This window comes from Chelonia mydas, chromosome 14 (genome assembly GCF_015237465.2).
Source record: "Chelonia mydas isolate rCheMyd1 chromosome 14, rCheMyd1.pri.v2, whole genome shotgun sequence".
In the NCBI taxonomy this organism is placed as follows: Eukaryota; Metazoa; Chordata; order Testudines; family Cheloniidae; genus Chelonia; species Chelonia mydas.
Window position 1 is genome coordinate 43,718,045 of NC_051254.2, and position 18,833 is coordinate 43,736,877.

Consider the following 18,833-nt stretch of genomic DNA (forward strand, 5'->3'; position numbering starts at 1 on the left):
ACACAAGGACACGGACGGACAGCGCAGGGCAGTGTCTGGGTGGGCGCGGGGTGTAACAAGGACGTAGCTACGTGTGTGATTGCGAGAGGGATTTATCGGGGTAAAGCCGAATGAATCGCTGCCCCTTGCTGTCAGCTCCCTGTGAGCGCCTGGTCCCCGGCTGCAGGGAGCAGCCACTTGGCGTCGTTTCAAACTCTCCGGCAAGGCGGTGTGAGGGGCTGTAGGGCTCCGGGTCTGGACTGTTCCTGTGCTGGGGGCCCGGCTCTGACACTGGGAGACTCAGCGGCTCGGCCCCGAGCAGCTTGGGGGGCGTGGGGAGTCTGACCCACACAATCCGGGCGAAAGCTCCGAGCTGAACTCAGAGCACAGAGACGTATCCTCCTGCTGGTCACAAGCTGGGGGTCGGTTTGCCAGGTCGGCCCATCTGCCCCACGGAGGGGAGTGGGATCCCATAGTGCCCCACTTGCCCCAGCCTCTGCCAGCTCGTCTGACTCTGTGCCGGCTCCTGCGACTGGAAAAGGGGGAACTGCTCCGTGACTGGCACCAGTGGGAAAAATAACCCAGAATACCATGGATCTGTGTTTTGTGTTTGTCTGTGGTGTTTGTCTTGTTGCTAGCATTGCTGTGTTTTAATGAACAGAAAATCTCATGACATGGGTGGGGGATGGCTTCAAAAGGCTGACCTTGGTGGGAAGATGTGTATGGGAATGCAAAATGCTCAACTAGGAGGCCAGCACCTGTGTAATAGCTACCGTGGTACCTGGAAATGGAATGGCAGCTAAGGTGGTCCCTACAAGCCCTATGGAAATAATGAGAAGGGGAGGAGCTCACTGGGAATCAATGGAGGGGTGTGTAAAATAGTGTAAATCAATAGAAGATGTTTGGATGTGCCCCTCTCCTGTGACTATAGAGGAGCCTATGCAAGGGGTGGACAATTGGGTGTACTGTGTATAAGGTATTTTGCTGGGAATGTACATATTACTGGGGGCACAATTACACCAGCCCATAACCAAACTACACACATCTACATGCTGCTATATGGACTTTGGTGCACAAATGGATTTGTGAATCTTATTGCGGTGAATAATCAAGCCAGGGCATACTGCCTGATTCCATACCAAGTGGTCAAACTGGTTTGGACAATATCCCATTTCTCTGTGAACATTCAGTGGACTTATGATATGGACAAAAGCAAGCAAAACCTGCAGGGGCAGCGTGTTGCAACTGCCAGCAACTGCACACATCAGATCGTAACCCTGTTGAAGGAGGAGAGGCAGTGTTTTGGGGGTGTCTCGAATGTTGGACCATACTGCAGTGGTCAGGACTCAGTGCTGCTGTGGATTTTGTATTGTTAACTGTTCTTGTGTTACGTTGCATAGGGAGATAACCTATAAGTAATGTAATAAGCCCTCCAAACCCTACAGTGTACTAGACAACCCGGACTCAACCTTCTCAGGCCCACTATAATGGGAAGTCTGGAACACTAACTGGAATAGGTGTGGTATGCCCGTACGAGAGAAGGTGCAGGGAACTATACTACACAAGGGGCAGTGGGACAAATGGAATATCGACACCTTCCACCTTGATGCCTGGCCCTATCAGGAAATGTGTCGCCATATGTCCTATGCTTTTCCAGGGATACCTGGGCAGGAGGATCCCAAAAAGAAAAAAAAGGGGTGGAGTGTTAGGATATAGGTATTCAGGCCTGTCTGCAAAGGCCTGTACTTTAAGAATTTAGGTGTATTCTTATCACTTGGCTAGTTCTAGAGGTATAAAAGAGAGAATCAAAATCACTGTCTGCCAGTGTAAGGGCCTTTTCTTACTGTGACAGTCTGAGGCCCTGTGCTTAAGCTAAGGCCTTTGGCTAAGCAGCAGAGGCAGCCATAAGCTAGGAAGCGACCGGTCACATCCTCACATTCCAAACTAGTCACATTGAAAGAAGGTGCTATTGGGCTGTTAGGAATACAATCCTGTCCTGATAATGCCTATCACCTCCAGAGAAAGGGAAGTGCCTAGAAAATGTAAAAGGAAACAGCATCCTGTCTGGCAAGAACTCACTTATCAATACTGAGATGTGAAATCCTCACTTCTGTATTGTTTTGTCATTATAGTTCCCACTTTGCTATTGTTTGTCTGTATAATCTCTGTCTGGTTCTGTGATTGTTCCTGTCTGCTGTATAATTAATTTTGCTGGGTGTAAACTAATTAAGGTGGTGGGATATAATTGGTTACATAACCATGTTACAATATGTTAGGATTGGTTAGTTAAATTTCAGGAAAATGATTGGTTAAGGTATAGCTAAGCAGAACTCAAGTTTTACTATATAGTCTGCAGTCAATCAGGAAGTAGAGGAGGGGGCCTTGGTGGGAGGGGGTGGCCGTGGGTGGGAGATGGCAACAGGGAATGGGGGTAAGGAAATTGGAATCATGTTTTGCTAAAGGGGGAGATGGGAACAGGGAATGGGAGTGGGGAAACTGGAATCCTGTTTTGCTAAGGGCAGGAATGGGAACAGGGACACAGGTGTAAGGCTCTGTGGTGTCAGAGCTGGGAAGGAGGATACTAAGGAAGGAAACTGGAATCATGCTTGCTGGAAGTTCACCCCAATAAACATCGAATTGTTTGCACCTTTGGACTTCGGGTATTGCTGCTCTCTGTTCATGCGAGAAGGACCAGGGAAGTGAGTGGGTGAAGGAATAAGCCCCCTAACACAGGGTCACCCCGACGCCGGGGTCCCACACTCTGGGGGTCTGCCCCAATGAAGAGCTGGAGGCAGAATCTTCTCTGATCTATGCTGTGGAGAGAGAAGAAAATCGTTCCAAGGCAGCTTTAGCTGTGGGGGATCCCAGCTAGGGAAGGGGGATGGGAATTCAGCTCTGGGCTACCCCCCAGTGTCACCTATGGACCCCAAATTGCGCTCTGCACAAAACCCCCCGGCCCTGACAGCGGGACAATGGACAGGCCTCCAGGAGAGAGCGTAACACCCCTACGCAGCCCCAGGTACCGGCCTGCACTCCCACCCCCAGAGCCGCGCTAAGGGGTACCCAGTGCATGCTGGGACGCTGGCTGAGCTCTGCCCTCAGGGGTGACCTGTGGATGCTGTTCCGGCCCTTTGGGGTTCCCTTGGTTTGGGCGAAGGCAGCGCGTGTGTCAGAGAATCCCGGGTAGCCGGGGAAGGGCGACAGCTGGGGATGGCCTCGCAGATTCCCACACGCCGAGGAATTGTCAGACCCAGAGTAACCAGCGATTGGGGCCCATGTGCAGTCACTGCTAGGCTCCCTCCTCCCCCCATGGGGACCCCCCAATACCCATAATGCACTGGGGCATCTGGGCCCCGTACCCAGGATTTACTCACTGGCTGCCAGAGCGTAGCCGAGATCCATGGGGCCTGAAACACAAGCAGAGAATGAGGGTCAGTGCAGGGGTAACCCCTCCCCCGCGGAGACCCCGACCTCCCTCCCCTGGACACAGGGCTCCCTGTGTCCCCAACTGCACCTCACCCAGGCCTGACCCCGCAGGGCACACGGCGCCCAACCACGACAGAGCCCACTCTGCCCCCAGCAGGGCTGGGCTACGTTGATCAGCCCTGCCCCATGGCCATGCCCCACCTCTCCTTGGGGGGCAGTGGGAGGAGCCATTCCCCCTTGGGCTGGCTGGGCTGCCCCACTCCCCAGACCTCCCCACATCCCGGCTTCATGGGGACCGGCTCTTACCTGCTGATCTTCTCCTCCACAGAATGACGCCGGCCCCTACGGCTCCAGCCAGAACCAGCAAGGCCAGGACGATGGCGGCCAGGACCCCGGGGGTCAGGGGGCCCTTCTTCCCAGGGGCTGTGGGATGAAGAAGGGCCCAGGTCACCGAGGGGAGCAGCCGCTGGGGCATCCTCCTGGGGCAGCCACAGGCCTTTGCCTTGAACGTCTCCCCAAGGGCGTCTGCAGAGACCTGGCCTCCGGGGGTGGGGAAAGGCTGAGCTGGGAGGGGGACGGGGATGGGGCACAGAGGGTGGGCACCCTGCCGGGCACTGCCAGCCACACACGCCATGCAGCAACCAGACCCTTCCCTCGTAACGACATCAGTCCATGGAACTCACCGTCACTGGATGCCACCACGGCCAGAAACTTAATGAGATTCTCTGAGGGATCGGCCATTTCTGTGAGTCACATGAATGCCCAGAACTAGACGAGTTCACACTGACGATGGGCAGGGATATTGACCTTCCTGTAGCAGGGTCACACCCCACCTCTGTAATTCCCATGGGCTGTGCCCCCAACCCCTGGGCCCTGCCATTCACCCCACCCTTACCCCAGATGAGCGTGGGCTCCGGCAGGCTGCTGTGCTCCACCCGGCAGGCGTAGCGGTGCCCGTCCTCCTGCTCCGGGGAGATCTCCAGGGACGACTGCATGTAATAGGTGCCGTCGGCATTGGGCAGGATCCCGCTGGAGTCCTTCTCCGCCAGGATGTCTTCTCCGTCCCGCACCCAGGAGATGTGGACGGGACGTGGGTAAAAGCCCCTGGCATGGCAGGAGAGGGTGATGGAGCCGTCGGGAGAGTCTTTGTGGGAAACCGAGACATCGGGGGACACTGTGGGGGAGACACAGTGCGTGAGCCACATGCCAGGGGCCGGGACCATGTAACAGACAACAGGTAAAGGCCCTGCAGCGTCTCATAGACTTTAAGCTCAGAAGGGACCATTGTGATTGTGACGAAGTGGGACTGTTCTTAATGTTTCCTCCGAATATTGTGGGGGTGCCTCAGTTTCCCCTATGCAGTTCTTAAGTATCTAGGGGGTGGGAGAAGGGTGTATGATCATTGCAGAGCCCTAGAGGGCAGGTGTGTACAGGGGTCTGGACACAGAGGATGGCCGACACCCTGTTTCCTGGCAACTGATGGCCTGAGCCCTTCCCCCCTGCAAGGTGAGAGCTAAAGGGTTGGAGAACAAAGGAATCAGGTGACCTCCTGGCCCGGGGAAAGGAACAAAGCCCAGAGGAGGAGGGCTGGAGGGAGTTTCAGTTTGGGGCTGCCTGTTACATGGAGTGAAGTGCAGACGTGGTTGTCTGGCTCACTGCCCCCCCCCCCCCCCCCCAAAATGGACCCAGCTGAGGGGTCCTGTTCTCTGCACCTGCAAGCTCTGTTTTAGATCATGTTCCTGTCATCTAATAAACCTCTGTTTTACTGGCTGGCTGAGAGTCAAGTCTGACTGCGAAGTTGGGGTGCAGGACCCTCTGGCTTCCCCAGGAGCCCTGCCTGAGCAGACTCGCTGTGGGAAGCGCACGGAGGGGCAGAGGATGCTGAATGCTCCGAGGTCAGACCCAGGAAGGTGGAAGCTGTGTGAGCTGTGTGTCCTGAAGACAGGCTGCTCACAGAAAGGCGACTGCCCCAGAGTCCTGACTGGCTTCATGGGGAGCAGTTCCAGAGCATCGCCCGGGGACTCCGTGACAACTGGTGGCAGCGGTGGGATATACTGCACCCCGTGGACGGCGCTTCCGGCAGTAAGTGACTGGGGAACAGTAAAACGAAGGGGGATTGACGGGGACCAGGCGTGCTGAAGATTCAGAGAGAGACGGTTTCAGGGGGTGGTTAACTCCTGGAAGTGTGTGACCAGAGAGGAGGACTTTTGCAGTAACAGGGTCCCCCGGGGGATTGCAGCGAGCGGTCCCAGGGGCGGAGGAGTCTGCAGCTCGACCCTGGCAAAGAGGTGGTGACCTTGAGAAGGGCTGGCACACTAGGGGTTCTCCCTGGAAACCGTGGGGAGCTGAGAGCGCACAGGCCTGTGAGTCCACAACAACTTGGGAAGAGCAGAGTGATGGCCTGTCACCATCTCCTTAAGAAGGACGTTGTAACCCTGTGCAGAAAGAGAGGGTTGAGCATTGGAAAGTTCAACAAAGCAGAGTTAATCGTGCAGCTGGAGGAGGATGACCGCTCTAAGGGACAGATTCCTGACCCAAATGGGGCTATAGCAGGATCTGGGAGCAGCTGGAGTGGTAGCCAGGCATCGCCAAGACTCCTGTCCCTGACTAGACGAGGGTCTTCACGATCGGGTTCCCCATCCGGGGATCGGAGACAGACGGGATTGGAGCTGAGTCTGAGAGAGCCAGAGGACTATGAGAGACAGAGAGCCCGAGAAAGAGCTGCAGAAGCAGCAGCAGCATGAACTGGCGGTGGGGGAGCGGAGAGGCCTAGGGGACCTCCCAGGTGTGCGTGGGGATAGACCCCGGGGGGCCAGCTCCGCAGGGAACCTCGAGACTAAATTGCTGCCCCTGGTTAAGGAGGGGGGGGATGTGGATGCCCACCTCACTGCCTTTGAGCAGGCTGGAGATTTGAACCAGGGGGATCCTGCGGAAAAGCCCCGGTGTCTAGCTCCCTTGCTGGGTCCCAAGGCCGTAGACTCCGTCAGGCAGATGGGTGGGGAGGTGGACAGGCTCCCACTCCCGACCCCAACCTATATGTCTGTGTGGAGTTTCCTGGGGCCAGGCCCCTCGGACCCCCAGTGGGAGCGGAAGGTGATGGCCAGCTTGTCGGGGAGAAGACCCAATCCCAGTTTGACCCCCTGGGGTTTTGGGGTGGCCAAAGGGCACGGGTCGCAGAAACCTTCCCACATGCGGCCTGCGAGTGCTATCGACCACCCCCCGACCTAAGGGAGGGCGTGAAACTGGAAGGGCCTGGTGTAACTCCTACCAAGGAATGGGAGAGATGCTGGGGCATCCATGGGAACGTTGGTGGCTTCGAACTTCCCCAGGTCACCGGGTAAAGTGACCCTGCTCAGTTCGATCTCGAAGGGGGGAGAGATGTGACGAAGTGGGACTGTTCTTAATGTTTCCTCCGAATATTGTGGGGGTGCCTCAGTTTCCCCTATGCAGTTCTTAAGTATCTAGGGGGTGGGAGAAGGGTGTATGATCATTGCAGAGCCCTAGAGGGCAGGTGTGTACAGGGGTCTGGACACAGAGAATGGCCGACACCCTGTTTCCTGGCAACTGATGGCCTGAGCTCTTCCCCCCTGCAAGGTGAGAGCTAAAGGGTTGGAGAACAAAGGAATCAGGTGACCTCCTGGCCCGGGGAAAGGAACAAAGCCCAGAGGAGGAGGGCTGGAGGGAGTTTCAGTTTGGGGCTGCCTGTTACATGGAGTGAAGTGCAGACGTGGTTGTCTGGCTCACTGCCCCCCCCCCCCAAAATGGACCCAGCTGAGGGGTCCTGTTCTCTGCACCTGCAAGCTCTGTTTTAGATCATGTTCCTGTCATCTAATAAACCTCTGTTTTACTGGCTGGCTGAGAGTCAAGTCTGACTGCGAAGTTGGGGTGCAGGACCCTCTGGCTTCCCCAGGAGCCCTGCCTGAGCAGACTCGCTGGGGGAAGCGCACGGAGGGGCAGAGGATGCTGAATGCTCCGAGGTCAGACCCAGGAAGGTGGAAGCTGTGTGAGCTGTGTGTCCTGAAGACAGGCTGCTCACAGAAAGGCGACTGCCCCAGAGTCCTGACTGGCTTCATGGGGACCAGTTCCAGAGCATCGCCCGGGGACTCCGTGACAGTGATCATCTAGTCCGACCTCCTGCACATCGCAGGCCACAGCCCCTCACCCACCCACTCCTGTAACAGACCCGAACCTCTGGCTGGGTTACTGACAGCCTCGAACCGTGGGTTAAAGAGGTCAAGTGACAGAACATTTCTCCATTCACTCTAGTTTAAACCTGCAAGTGACCCGTGCCCCATGCTGCAGAGGAAGCGAAGAGGAGACCCACCAGGGTCTCTGCCAATGTAACCCAAGGGAAAATTCCTTCCCGACCCCAAATCTGGTGATTGGTTAGACCCTGAGCATGTGGGTGAGACCTGCCAGCCAGACACCTGGGAGAGAATTCCCTGTAGTAACTCAGAGCCCTCCCCAGCCAGTGCCCCATCTCTGGGGCACTTGGGGCCCTTGGGGATTTTTGCTATTAGCAGTCGCCAATGGGCCATGTGCCCCCCCCCGTAGGCAGTCTCACCATCCCATCCCCTCCTAAACTCACCAAGCTCCGTCCTGGAGCCAGTTTGGTGTTTTTCTCCCACTGCTCCCCTCGGGAGGCTGCTCCAGAACTTCACCCCTCTGATGGTTAGAAACCTTCGCCTAATTTCAAGCCTAAACATGTTGATGGCCAGTTTGTACCCATTTGTTCTTGAGTCCACATTGGCGCTTAACTTAAATATCTCCCTCAGCCTTTGTTAAATCAGATTTGCCCTCAGCCTGCATTTGGTCAGGCTAAACAAGCCAAGCCCTTTGAGTGTCCTCTCGTAAGGCAGGTTTTTCATTCCTCGGATCATCCTAGTAGCCCTTCTCTGTTCCAGTTTGAATTTGAGTAGTCAGGTGTGTGAGAGACCTGGTCTGCACCTGTTTACACTGATTTGTAAATGGAGCCAGTTAATCTGGTGTAAATCCCCTCTGCAGACTCACTCAGACGGCTCACATTGGTATACCTGAACTGGGTAGTTGCCAGAACAGGCCTGGGCCCGGGTCTCCTTCGCTGCCCGCGATCCCGCGCTGTAACACGGCTACACCCTGGCAGGTTGTCACTGGGCCGCCCAAACACACGTGTGCGATTTAGGGGCTAAGGGCCAGATTTCCAAATGCCCCTCGGTGCCTAACCCCAGTGAGCTCACGGGGAGCCAGGCACCTCCAATCGGAAACCCCAGCTGGCCCCTGTCTGCATTGTCAGGTGCTTAAATCTCTTTGTCACACGGCCCTGAGTCTCTGTCCCCGTCCATGTCTCTGCCCTCGACTGCGGAGGTGCCAGCGCTGGGCACAAGAACCTCAAAACAAGTTTTTTCTTTGTATAATGATACAATACATCTCCTTCCCCCACCCCGCCTCCTTCACACTCACAAAGGGCTGGGCCTTTTCCAGACCGAACTTGGCAAAATTAATCAACTCAGCCCAGAGCTGGGATGTTTCAGCCCGAAAAGGGAAGTCTGAAGGAGCTGGAAGCCAACGGGAAAGGCCCTGCAGAACGGAGATGCCCAGGCAGCCAGAACCGGCTAATAACCCGTCTGCTCTAATAACAACCCGTAGCTCTCGTCCAGCGCTTGTCATCGGTTGATCTCAAAGCACTTTACAAAGGAGGTCATTGTCCTCATTATGAAGAGGGAGAAACTGAGGCACAGAGAGGTGGCATGACTGGACCCATGTCACCCAGCAGGCCAGTGGCAGAGCTGGGATTAAAACCCAGGTGTCCTGAGTCCCAGTCCGGTGCATTATCCACTAGGCCACACTGCCCCTTCTGGACATGCCCATGTCCCACTGGTGTCTCTGCACCCCATCGCCCACTCCTCATGACAGATCCCTGCTGCTCACTCACCCTGCTGCTCCAGCACCGCCCTTCCCCGCTGCACCAGGCTCCGCAGGGTCCCCAGGCACTCGGACCGCAGGTAGTGCTGGACGTACAGAGTCCAAGTCTTGCCCGTCTCCCAGCGCTGCTTCTGGAGGAAGGCCGGCTGCACGGCCGCGACCCACGTCTCCGTCTGGGCATCAAAGCTGATGAAGTCCCCCCCGTCGTAGGCGTACTGGAACCTCGGGTCCACGGGGGTCTGGCCGCTCAGGGCACAGGTCACATGGAGCTGCTCAGTGTGAATCCCTGCGGGGGAGGGAGAGAGCTCAGACCCTGCACTGAGAGCTGGGAAATGTGTCTGTAGGGCGGAGTTGTCACGGAGTGTGGGGGAGTCCGGGCCCTGCACCCCTCTTCCTGGGATTCACTGAGACTCTCAGCCAGCCAGTAACACAGAAGGTTTATTAGACGACAGGAACATGGTCTAACACAGAGCTTGTAGGTGCAGAGAACAGGACCCCTCAGCCGGGTCCATTTTGGGGGGCGGTGAGCCAAACAACCCCGTCTGCCCTTCACTCCTCGTCCCCAGCCAGCCCCAAACTGAAACTCCCTCCAGCCCCTCTTCCTCTGGGCGTTTCCCTTTCCCGGGCCAGGAGGTCACGGGATTCCTTTGTTCTCCAACCCTTTAGCTCTCACCTTGCAGGGGCGAAGGGCCCAGGTCACCAGTTGCCAGGAAACAGGGTGTCGGCCATTCTCTGTGTCCAGACTCCTGCACACACCTGCCCTCTAGGGCTCTGCAACGATCATACACCCTTATCCCACTGTGACGATGTGACGCAGCAGGGAGGGGGGAGTGTTGACCTGAGAATGTGCCCTGGGGACGGGAGACCTGAGAGCCTGTTACCTGAGCCAGGATGGGGAGGGGGAGGTAACACCGGAGTGTGGGGGAGTCCAGGCCCTGCACCCCTCTTCCTGGGATTCACTGAGACTCTCAGCCAGCCAGTAAAACAGAAGGTTTATTGGACAACAGGAACACAGTCCAAAACAGAGCTTGTGGGTACACCCAGGACCCCTCAGTCAAGTCCTTCTGGGGGGCAGGGAGCTTAGACCCCAGCCCTGGGGTTCCCTGCGTTCCACCACCCAGCCCAAAACTGAAACTAAAAAACCCCCTCCCCCAGTCTCACTCCTCCTTCCCCCAGCTCCTCCTCCAGCCTTTGTCCACTTTCCCGGGCAAAGGTGTCACCTGGGTCCAACCCCTCCCAGCTCCGGTGACAGGCTCAGGTCTCCTCACTCCAGTGGAGTCACCCCCTGCTCTCCCATCCCCCGTGCAGACAGTCCCAGCAGAACTAGATGCCATTCCCTGGTCAGTCCACCCCGCTCCCTGCTGCGTCCCATCTCTCCCCCCTTCGAGACTGAACGGAGCGGGGTCACTGTGACCAGTGACCTGGGGAAGTTCGGGGCCCCTTCTCCGGGACAGCGCGTCCGTTATCAGGTTGGTACTTCCCTTCACATGGACCACGTCCATGTCGTAATCCTGCAGGAGCAGGCTCCACCTCAGGAGCTTGGCGTTGGCTCCTTTCATCTGGTGCAGCCAGGTCAGGGGAGAGTGGTCGGTGTAGACGGTGAAGTGTCGCCCGAAGAGATAGGGCTCTAGTTTCTTGAGGGCCCACACCATGGCCAGGCACTCCTTCTCGATGGCCGCGTAGTGTTGCTCCCGGGGTAGCAACTTCTTGCTCAGGTACACGATGGGGTGTCTCTCCCCCTTTTCATCCTCCTGCATTAACACCGCCCCCAGTCCCGTATCTGAGGCGTCGGTGAACACCACAAAGGGCTTGTCAAAGTCTGGGTTTGCCAGAACTGGGCCACTGACCAGAGCCTCCTTCAGCGCCCGGAAAGCCTCCTGGCACTGCTCGGTCCAGACCACCTTGTCTGGCTTCCCCTTCTTGCATAGCTCAGTGATGGGGGTGAAAGGGCCCTCCCAGGCGGCCTGTAGTTTGTTCTTTCTCACGGGGATGAGAACCATCACCTGATCCCCGGTGGCGTAGGCCTGGGCCCGCGCCGTGCGGTCATACCAGACCTTCTGCTTCCTCTGGGCTCTGGCCAGATTCTCCCTGGCCAGGCCCATGAGTTCAGCCAGTCTCTCTCGGAAGATCAGGACATACTCCACCACTGACTCTCCATCGGGAGTGGCCTTCCCCTCCCACTCGTCTCTCATCAGGTCCAGGGGGCCCCTCACCCTCCTTCCATATAACAGTTCGAAAGGCGAAAATCCGGTAGACTCCTGGGGTACCTCCCTGTACGTGAACAGCAGGTGAGGTAAGTACTTGTCCCAATCCTGCGGCTGCTGGTTCATAAAGGTTTTCAGCATCATCTTTAGCGTCCCGTTAAACCTCTCCACCAGCCCATTGGACTGGGGGTGATACGCTGAGGCCCAGTCGTGCCGGACCCCACATTTCTCCCACAAGCACCGGAGCAGGGCCGACATGAAGTTGGAGCCTTGGTCTGTCAAGACTTCCCTGGGGAGCCCCACTCGGCTGAAAATGGTCAGGAGCGCATCTGCCACGGTGTCTGCTTCAATGGAAGCTAAGGGCACTGCCTCGGGGTAGCGGGTGGCGAAATCTACCACCACCAGAATGTATTTCTTCCCCGACCGGGTCGTCTTGCTGAGAGGCCCCACGATGTCCATGACCACCTTCTGGAAAGGCTCCTCTATGATGGGCAAAGGTCGCAAAGCCGCTTTCCCCTTGTCCCGGGCCTTCCCCACCCTCTGACAGGGGTCACAGGATCGGCAATACTGCCGGACGGTGGTAAAGACCCCGGGCCAGTAAAAGTTCTGTAGCAACCTCTGCCGGGTGCCCCGGATTCCCTGGTGCCCTGCGAGGGGGATGTCATGGGCCAGGGACAGGAGCTTGCGGCGGTACTTCTGGGGGACCACCTGCTGCCTCCTGATCCCACAGGACTCCCCTTCCCCTGGGGGAGCCCATTCTCGGTACAGGAACCCCTTCTCCCACAGGAACCTCTCCTGGCAGCCTCTCCTCATGGTCCGTCCCACACTGAGGTCGGCCAGGTCCCTGAGCTTCCGCAAAGAGGGATCTTTCCTCAACTCGGCCTGAAACTCAGCGGCTGGGGAAGGGATGGGGCCCGGTTCCCCCTCAGTGGCCAGGTCTGAGGCCTCAGCCTCTCTGAGCCGTGCCCCTCGGTGCTCCCTCCCCACCAGGGAAGGGTCCTGCGCCTCCGGTGTGGTATCCTCCCCAAGGTCAGGGCGCAGTGCCCCTCGCCGGCTCTGGCTACAGGTCACGAAGGGGAACAAGGCACTCGCTCTGCAGGGACAGCCCCACACCCACCCTGTAAACGGAGAACCTTGAGTCCGGAGCATCCACCCCCCCAGGGGAGCCGGTCTGGGGCCTTCCTCCCCCCTGTGCAGTTGGTAGGGAAGCCTTGCCTGGGCCTGCCCCTCATCCAGCTGGGTCCCTTCCCAGTTAACCCTGGGTAGGTTGGGTCTGCTCAGTTTGTCCCTGAGTCCGGGGCACTGGGTCCGTACGTGGCCTCTCTGGCCACAGTGATAGCAGCTCAGGTCACGTTGGTCCCCTCGAGCGGGTCGGAGGGGCCCGACGCCAGGTGTTCCCCTTGGGAGGGGGTTCTCCCTATTTCCCCGCTGGGAGGCCCCATGGTGACTCTCTCTGCATCGAGGGGGGCCTGTTCCTTTGGGACTCCTCCCTGCCACCCCCTGACCGACTGTTCACAAAGTCATTGGCCAGCCGCCCTGTGTGTCTCTGGCTTTTTGTCCACCAACCAGAGCCTCAGGTTGGATGGGCACTGCTCATACAGTTGCTCCAGTACGATCAGTTTAACCAGGTCTGCCTTTGTCTGGGCCCCCTTGGCCCACTTGGTGGCGTATCAACCCATGCGGACAGCGAGTTGCAGATATGAGGCCTCAGGGGTTTTACGCTGACTCCGGAATCTTTCCGGTTACATCTCAGGAGTCGGCCCAAACTCGCGGAGCAGGGCCTTTTTGAACAGTTCGTAGTTCCCTTTCTCTGCCCCTTCCAGTCGGCTGTACAATGCCACGGCTTTGGGGTCCAGTAAGGGGGTGAGAGACCGGAGCCTGTCTGCAGGATCAACCTGGTGCAGCTCGCAGGCTGTTTCAAAGGCATCCAGGAAGTCATCCATGTCCTCCCACTCCTTACGCTGGGCCAGGAGGCACTTTTCAAAGCTCCGTGCAGTCCCGGATCCCCCATCACTCACCGCAGCCAGGGGCTCGCTGCTCCTCAGCGTGGCCAGCTCCAGCTCATGCTGTCTCTGCTTCTCCTTCTCCTCCAGCTCATGCTGACGCTGCTTTTCCCGCTCCTCCTGCAGTTCCCGCTGCCTGAGCTCCAACTCTCCCAGTTTTAGCTCATTCTCCCATTGCAGCCGCCTCAGCTCCAGCGATGGGGAGCTCCGCCGGGAGGGTCCCCTGCTGGCCGCAGGGGTCACAGTGCCCTCAGTATTTGCTGGGCTCCTTCCAGCCCTTCCCCTAGGTATAGGTCGGAGGGGTCTTGGGAAGCCCTCAGCAGCCTCCTGTTCACTCCCCGCTGGGACAGACACCGGTGCCTGCCCTGCATCTGCCAGGCTGCTTCCCTCAGGGACAGGGATCGGTTCGTTCCAGTGATCTCCCTCCTCCAGCTGGGCAATCAGCTGTTCCTTGGTGGACCCCCCAATGCGCAGCCCCCTCTGCCTGCACAGCTCCACCAGGTCGCTCTTAAGGCGTTTAGCGTACATCTCCCTGCTGTCCACTCGCAGGCCGGGCAGCTTTCTACGGTTTCCAGGGAGAACCCCTCGTGTGCCAGTCCTTCTCGAGGTCACCACCTCTTTGCCAGGGTCGAGCTGCAGAATCCTCCGCCCCGGGACCACTCGCTGCAATCCCCAGGGGACCCTTTTACTGCAAAAGTCCTTCTCTCTCCCAGGGCCAAGCCGCAGACTCCTCCGCCCCTGAGACTGCTCCCCGCAGTCCCTGGGGGACCCCATTACTGCACAGTCCTTCTCTCTGGTCACACACTCCCAGGGGTTAACCGCCCCCCGAAACCGCTCCTCTCTGAGCCTTCTGCATGCCTGGTCCTCGTCAATCCCCCTTCGTTTTACTGCTCCCCCGTCACTTACTGCAGGAAGCGCCGTTCACGGGGTGCAGTACATCCCACCTCTGCCACCAGTTGTCACAGAGTGTGGGGGAGTCCAGGCCCTGCACCCCTCTTCCTGGGATTCACTGTGACTCTCAGCCAGCCAGTAAAACAGAAGGTTTATTGAACAACAGGAACACAGTCTAAAACAGAGCTTGTGGGTACAACCAGGACCCCTCAGTCAAGTCCTTCTGGGGGGCAGGGCACTTAGACCCCAGCCCTGGGGTTCTCTGCGTTCCACCACCCAGCCCAAAACTGAAACCAAAAAACCCCCCTCCCCCAGTCTCACTCCTCCTTCCCCCAGCTCCTCCTCCAGCCTTTGTCCACTTTCCCAGGCAAAGGTGTCACCTGGGTCCAACCCCGCCCAGCTCCGGTGACAGGCTCAGGTCTCCTCACTTCAGTGGAGTCACCCCCTGCTCTCCCATCCCCCGTGCAGACAGTCCCAGCAGAACTAGACGCCATTCCCCGGTCAGTCCACCCCGCTCCCTGCTGCGTCACAGGGCGGGTGGGGTCAGAGGGGCTCGGCCGGACGGTGACACCAGGGCACTGAGATCTGGGAAATGTGTCTGTAGAGGGGGGCTCGGCCGGACGGTGACACCGAAACTTTACCGTCTCTGACCATGCGCCTGGCCTGATGCTGAGCTAGCGAATAATCCCAGAGGATGCTGAGAAACAGGAGGGGTCAGAGCAGACCCACGGGAAGGACTGAGGGGTTGGGATCCTGCCGGACAGTTACTGAGCTCTTCGATTCTCTCCACCGGTGCACATGAGAGGTGCCATACGGGGTGAGACCAAGGTCTGACCGTGGCCAACACCAGAGATTCAGGGGAAGTGTACAGAACAGGGCAATTTTGGGGTGATCCACCCGTCTTCCCTCCTGGCTTCCGGCAGGCGGAGTCTAAGGACACCCAGAGCATGGGGTTGTGTCCCGGACCATGTTGGCTAATAGCCATTGATGGAGCTATCCTCCAGGAACTTATCTAATTATTTTTTGAACCCAGTTATACTTTTGGCCATCACAACATCCCCCAGGAATGAGGTCCACAGGTTGATTGTGTGTTGTGTGAAAAAGTACTTCCTTTGGTCTGTATTAGATCTGCTGCCTGTTAATTTCATCAGGTGCCCCCTAGTTTTTGTGTTATGAGAAGGAGTAAATAACTCTTCCTTCTACACTTTCTCCACACCAGCCATGATTTTATAGACCTCTAGCATATCCCCCTTTAGTTGTCTCTTTTCTAAGCTCAGCACCCCTAATCTTCTTGGTCTCTCCTCATATGGAAGCCGTTCCATACCCATGATTATCTTTGCTACCCTTTCCTCTGAACCTTTTCCAGATCCACTATGTCCCTTTTGAGATGGGGCAGCCACATCTGCATGCAGTATTCAAGGTGAGGGTGCACTATGGATTTATTTAGTGGCATTATGGTATTTATTTATTTTCTATTCCTTTCCTAAAACTTCCTGACGTTCTGTTAGCCTTGGGAAAGGCTGTTTCTGCAGAATTATAATTTTTCATGAGAAAAATTGAATTTGGCCAGAAAACGTTGATTTTCTATTGGGGAAATTAAAAGGGAAGATCCCAGGGCTGCCCGGCTCCCTGCCTGGGATTCTCCCGAGATGGAATTTCTAAAAAGTTTCCTTCCCATGGAAACCTCCCATTTCTGACTCTTCTTTCTGAATGGGAATGAAAACACTTCTGGGAATGTGAAATTTTCTGAGGGAAGAAAACTGCATTTTCCAACCAGCTCTGGTTTGGGCCGCACCTAGCACAGCGAGGCCCCGATCCCCAGTGAGAGTGATTCTGAGCGGGCAGCTCTCGTGTGTCTATTAATAACAACAACTCTCAGACACTCACCGCCCGTCTGGTTGTACAGCTGCATCCACCTCCTGTTATGGACTTTACAGCGCTCCTCGTGCCCCCAGAACTCCCGGGTCTTTTCCTGGAGATACTCAGCGCCCACGGCCTGTGCTGCCCACTCCTGAGTGGGTCTGACCTCTCGCGTGTCGCTTCTGTAGTACGCAATCTGAATGTCATCCAGTTTGGTGATCATGGTGAAGTGATGAGTCCCATCTTCGTGGGTGACGGCTGTGACTAGCACGGCCAGGCTGTGGCGCCCTAAAGCAACAGGAGTGAAGTTGAGTTAACAAGCGACTTCGTTCCTTGCTCACGGGACACCAGGGCCACCCAGTGGGGACCAGCAGAGACCTCCCACCCCCCGCCATGTCCCTCTCCCCTCAGCCCCATCCTGGGCAAGGGACAAGCTGGGGTGTGTCAGTAACTCACACTGCGTGGAGCCGAGGGGGAATCAGGAAGGACGATCTCTCAGCCCACGCCTCTGAAAGCCGGCGGCTTGTTTACGGGGGTCAGATATTGGCAGGGAGTTAACTGCCCCCTTAAGAACTGCCCCCATGAGCAAATGTCCTGAGGATGGGAGGGGTGGATGGGCAAACTGCCTACAGCGGAACTGGGGCATTTGTGGCCCGTGTGCCTGTCTGTGGTGTGCGTGTGCGTGTGATGTCTGCACGGGTGTACCTGTGGGGGGGGCACGTGCGTGTGCAAGGCCCTTCGTTGTCAGTTTTTACTGAAAAATTCCCAGGTTTGACAGAAGCCGTTGTTTGGTGTTAACTCATTTTTCACCCCAATTTTGGCTCACTCAGGCACACGGAAATACTGATTGTGGTAAGAAAATCCAACCCGTGACAGCAGGTCGATGTGTTTGTGTGAATAATGAATTAGTCTAAGTGTCAATGCAAGGCTACCTGTTAACGTAAGGCAATGGAGAGGAAGTTACACACACACACACGTGTGGACATACCATTAAATGCAGCTCCTGAAATAAACCACAATATTAAACTGCTTTCACTTTCAATACTCAGACTTTTCCCTCTTTGTTGCTTTTTTTCTGCCCTCCCGTCCCCCAGTATTAACCCGGAGATTGCCCCAGAAAATTGGGCAGTTAATAGCCAGTGCTGGTTTTCACCCACGTTTTACAAGTTTTGTAATTAGCACTGATAAATTCCCAGGAACATTTAAACAAATTAAAATCTGAAAACAAAGGACCTGGGGCGTGTGGCGTGCATGTGGGTATGCAGAGGTGATGATTCCGCAGGGAGGGGGGCACACAGGGTCAAGTGCCCCCAGATTTCTGCCAGGGTTTATGTGCCCGGCCCTGAACCCCACTGCATACCACCAGAACCTCTACATTGTGCACCCCCACTATCAACAGTTACGTGCCATGGCTGGTGGGGTTCACACGCCCCTTCCCATGAACTAAACAGGCCAGTCCTGCAGGGATGTGGGGCTCTCAGGGGGCCAATCAAGCAGTTCCCCCCCCTTTTTTGTGCCAGAGGCAGGGGACAACAAGCCCCCCCACCCTGCAGGGAAAGCAGCCCCCAGAGTTTCCCTGAGGGTGTCTGCCACGCAGCGTGGCCTGGGGCGGGGAGATGGCTGGTGCAGACAGGCTGCAGGAGAGGGCAGGACTCTCCTTTGCTCCTGGAAACCTCCATTACTTTCATAGAATCATAGAATATCAGGGTTGGAAGGGACCCCAGAAGGTCATCTAGTCCAACCCCCTGCTCGAAGCAGGACCAATTCCCAGTTAAATCATCCCAGCCAGGGCTTTGTCAAGCCTGACCTTAAAAACCTCTAAGGAAGGAGATTCTACCACCTCCCTAGGTAACGCATTCCAGTGTTTCACCACCCTCTTAGTGAAAAAGTTTTTCCTAATATCCAATCTAAACCTCCCCCATTGCAACTTGAGACCATTACTCCTTGTTCTGTCATCTGCTACCATTGAGAACAGTCTAGAGCCATCCTCTTTGGAACCCCCTTTCAGGTAGTTGAAAGCAGCTATCAAATCCCCCCTCATTCTTCTCTTCTGCAGACTAAACAATCCCAGCTCCCTCAGCCTCTCCTCATAAGTCATGTGCTCTAGACCCCTAATCATTTTTGTTGCCCTTCGCTGGACTCTCTCCAATTTATCCACATCCTTCTTGTAGTGTGGGGCCCAAAACTGGACACAGTACTCCAGATGAGGCCTCACCAATGTCGAATAGAGGGTAACGATCACGTCCCTCGATCTGCTCGCTATGCCCCTACTTATACATCCCAAAATGCCATTGGCCTTCTTGGCAACAAGGGCACACTGCTGACTCATATCCAGCTTCCTGCACACACCTGCCCTCTAGGGCTCTGCAATGATCATACACCCTTACCCCACCACCTAGATACTTAAGAACTGCATAGGGGAAACTGAGGCACCCCCACAATATTCGGAGGAAACATTAAGAACAGTCCCACTTCGTCACATCTCTCCCCCCTTCGAGATCGAACTGAGCGGGGTCACTTTACCCGGTGACCTGGGGAAGTTCGAAGCCACCAACGTTCCCATGGATGC

The 18,833-nt window shown here is 56.5% G+C and overlaps 1 protein-coding gene across 2 annotated transcripts in view; it reads right to left on the reverse strand.

The window, feature by feature from the left end:
• Positions 1–2,685: 2,685 nt before the first annotated feature.
• Positions 2,686–18,833, reverse strand: part of LOC102937624 (class I histocompatibility antigen, F10 alpha chain) — a 36,477-nt gene continuing 20,329 nt past the window's right edge. Inside the window, exons 2-8 of one of the 2 annotated variants that reach the window (XM_037913748.2) lie at positions 17,253–17,267; positions 16,292–16,552; positions 9,317–9,592; positions 4,301–4,579; positions 3,712–3,828; positions 3,354–3,386; positions 2,686–2,792 (exon numbers count right to left, since the gene is read on the reverse strand). In XM_037913748.2, coding sequence (XP_037769676.1) covers positions 2,788–2,792; positions 3,354–3,386; positions 3,712–3,828; positions 4,301–4,579; positions 9,317–9,592; positions 16,292–16,552; positions 17,253–17,267 — 986 coding nt within the window. In that variant the 3' untranslated portion in view covers positions 2,686–2,787. The remainder of the gene's footprint in view (positions 2,793–3,353; positions 3,387–3,711; positions 3,829–4,300; positions 4,580–9,316; positions 9,593–16,291; positions 16,553–17,252; positions 17,268–18,833) is intronic. The other variant, XM_043527918.1, reaches the window with a different exon arrangement.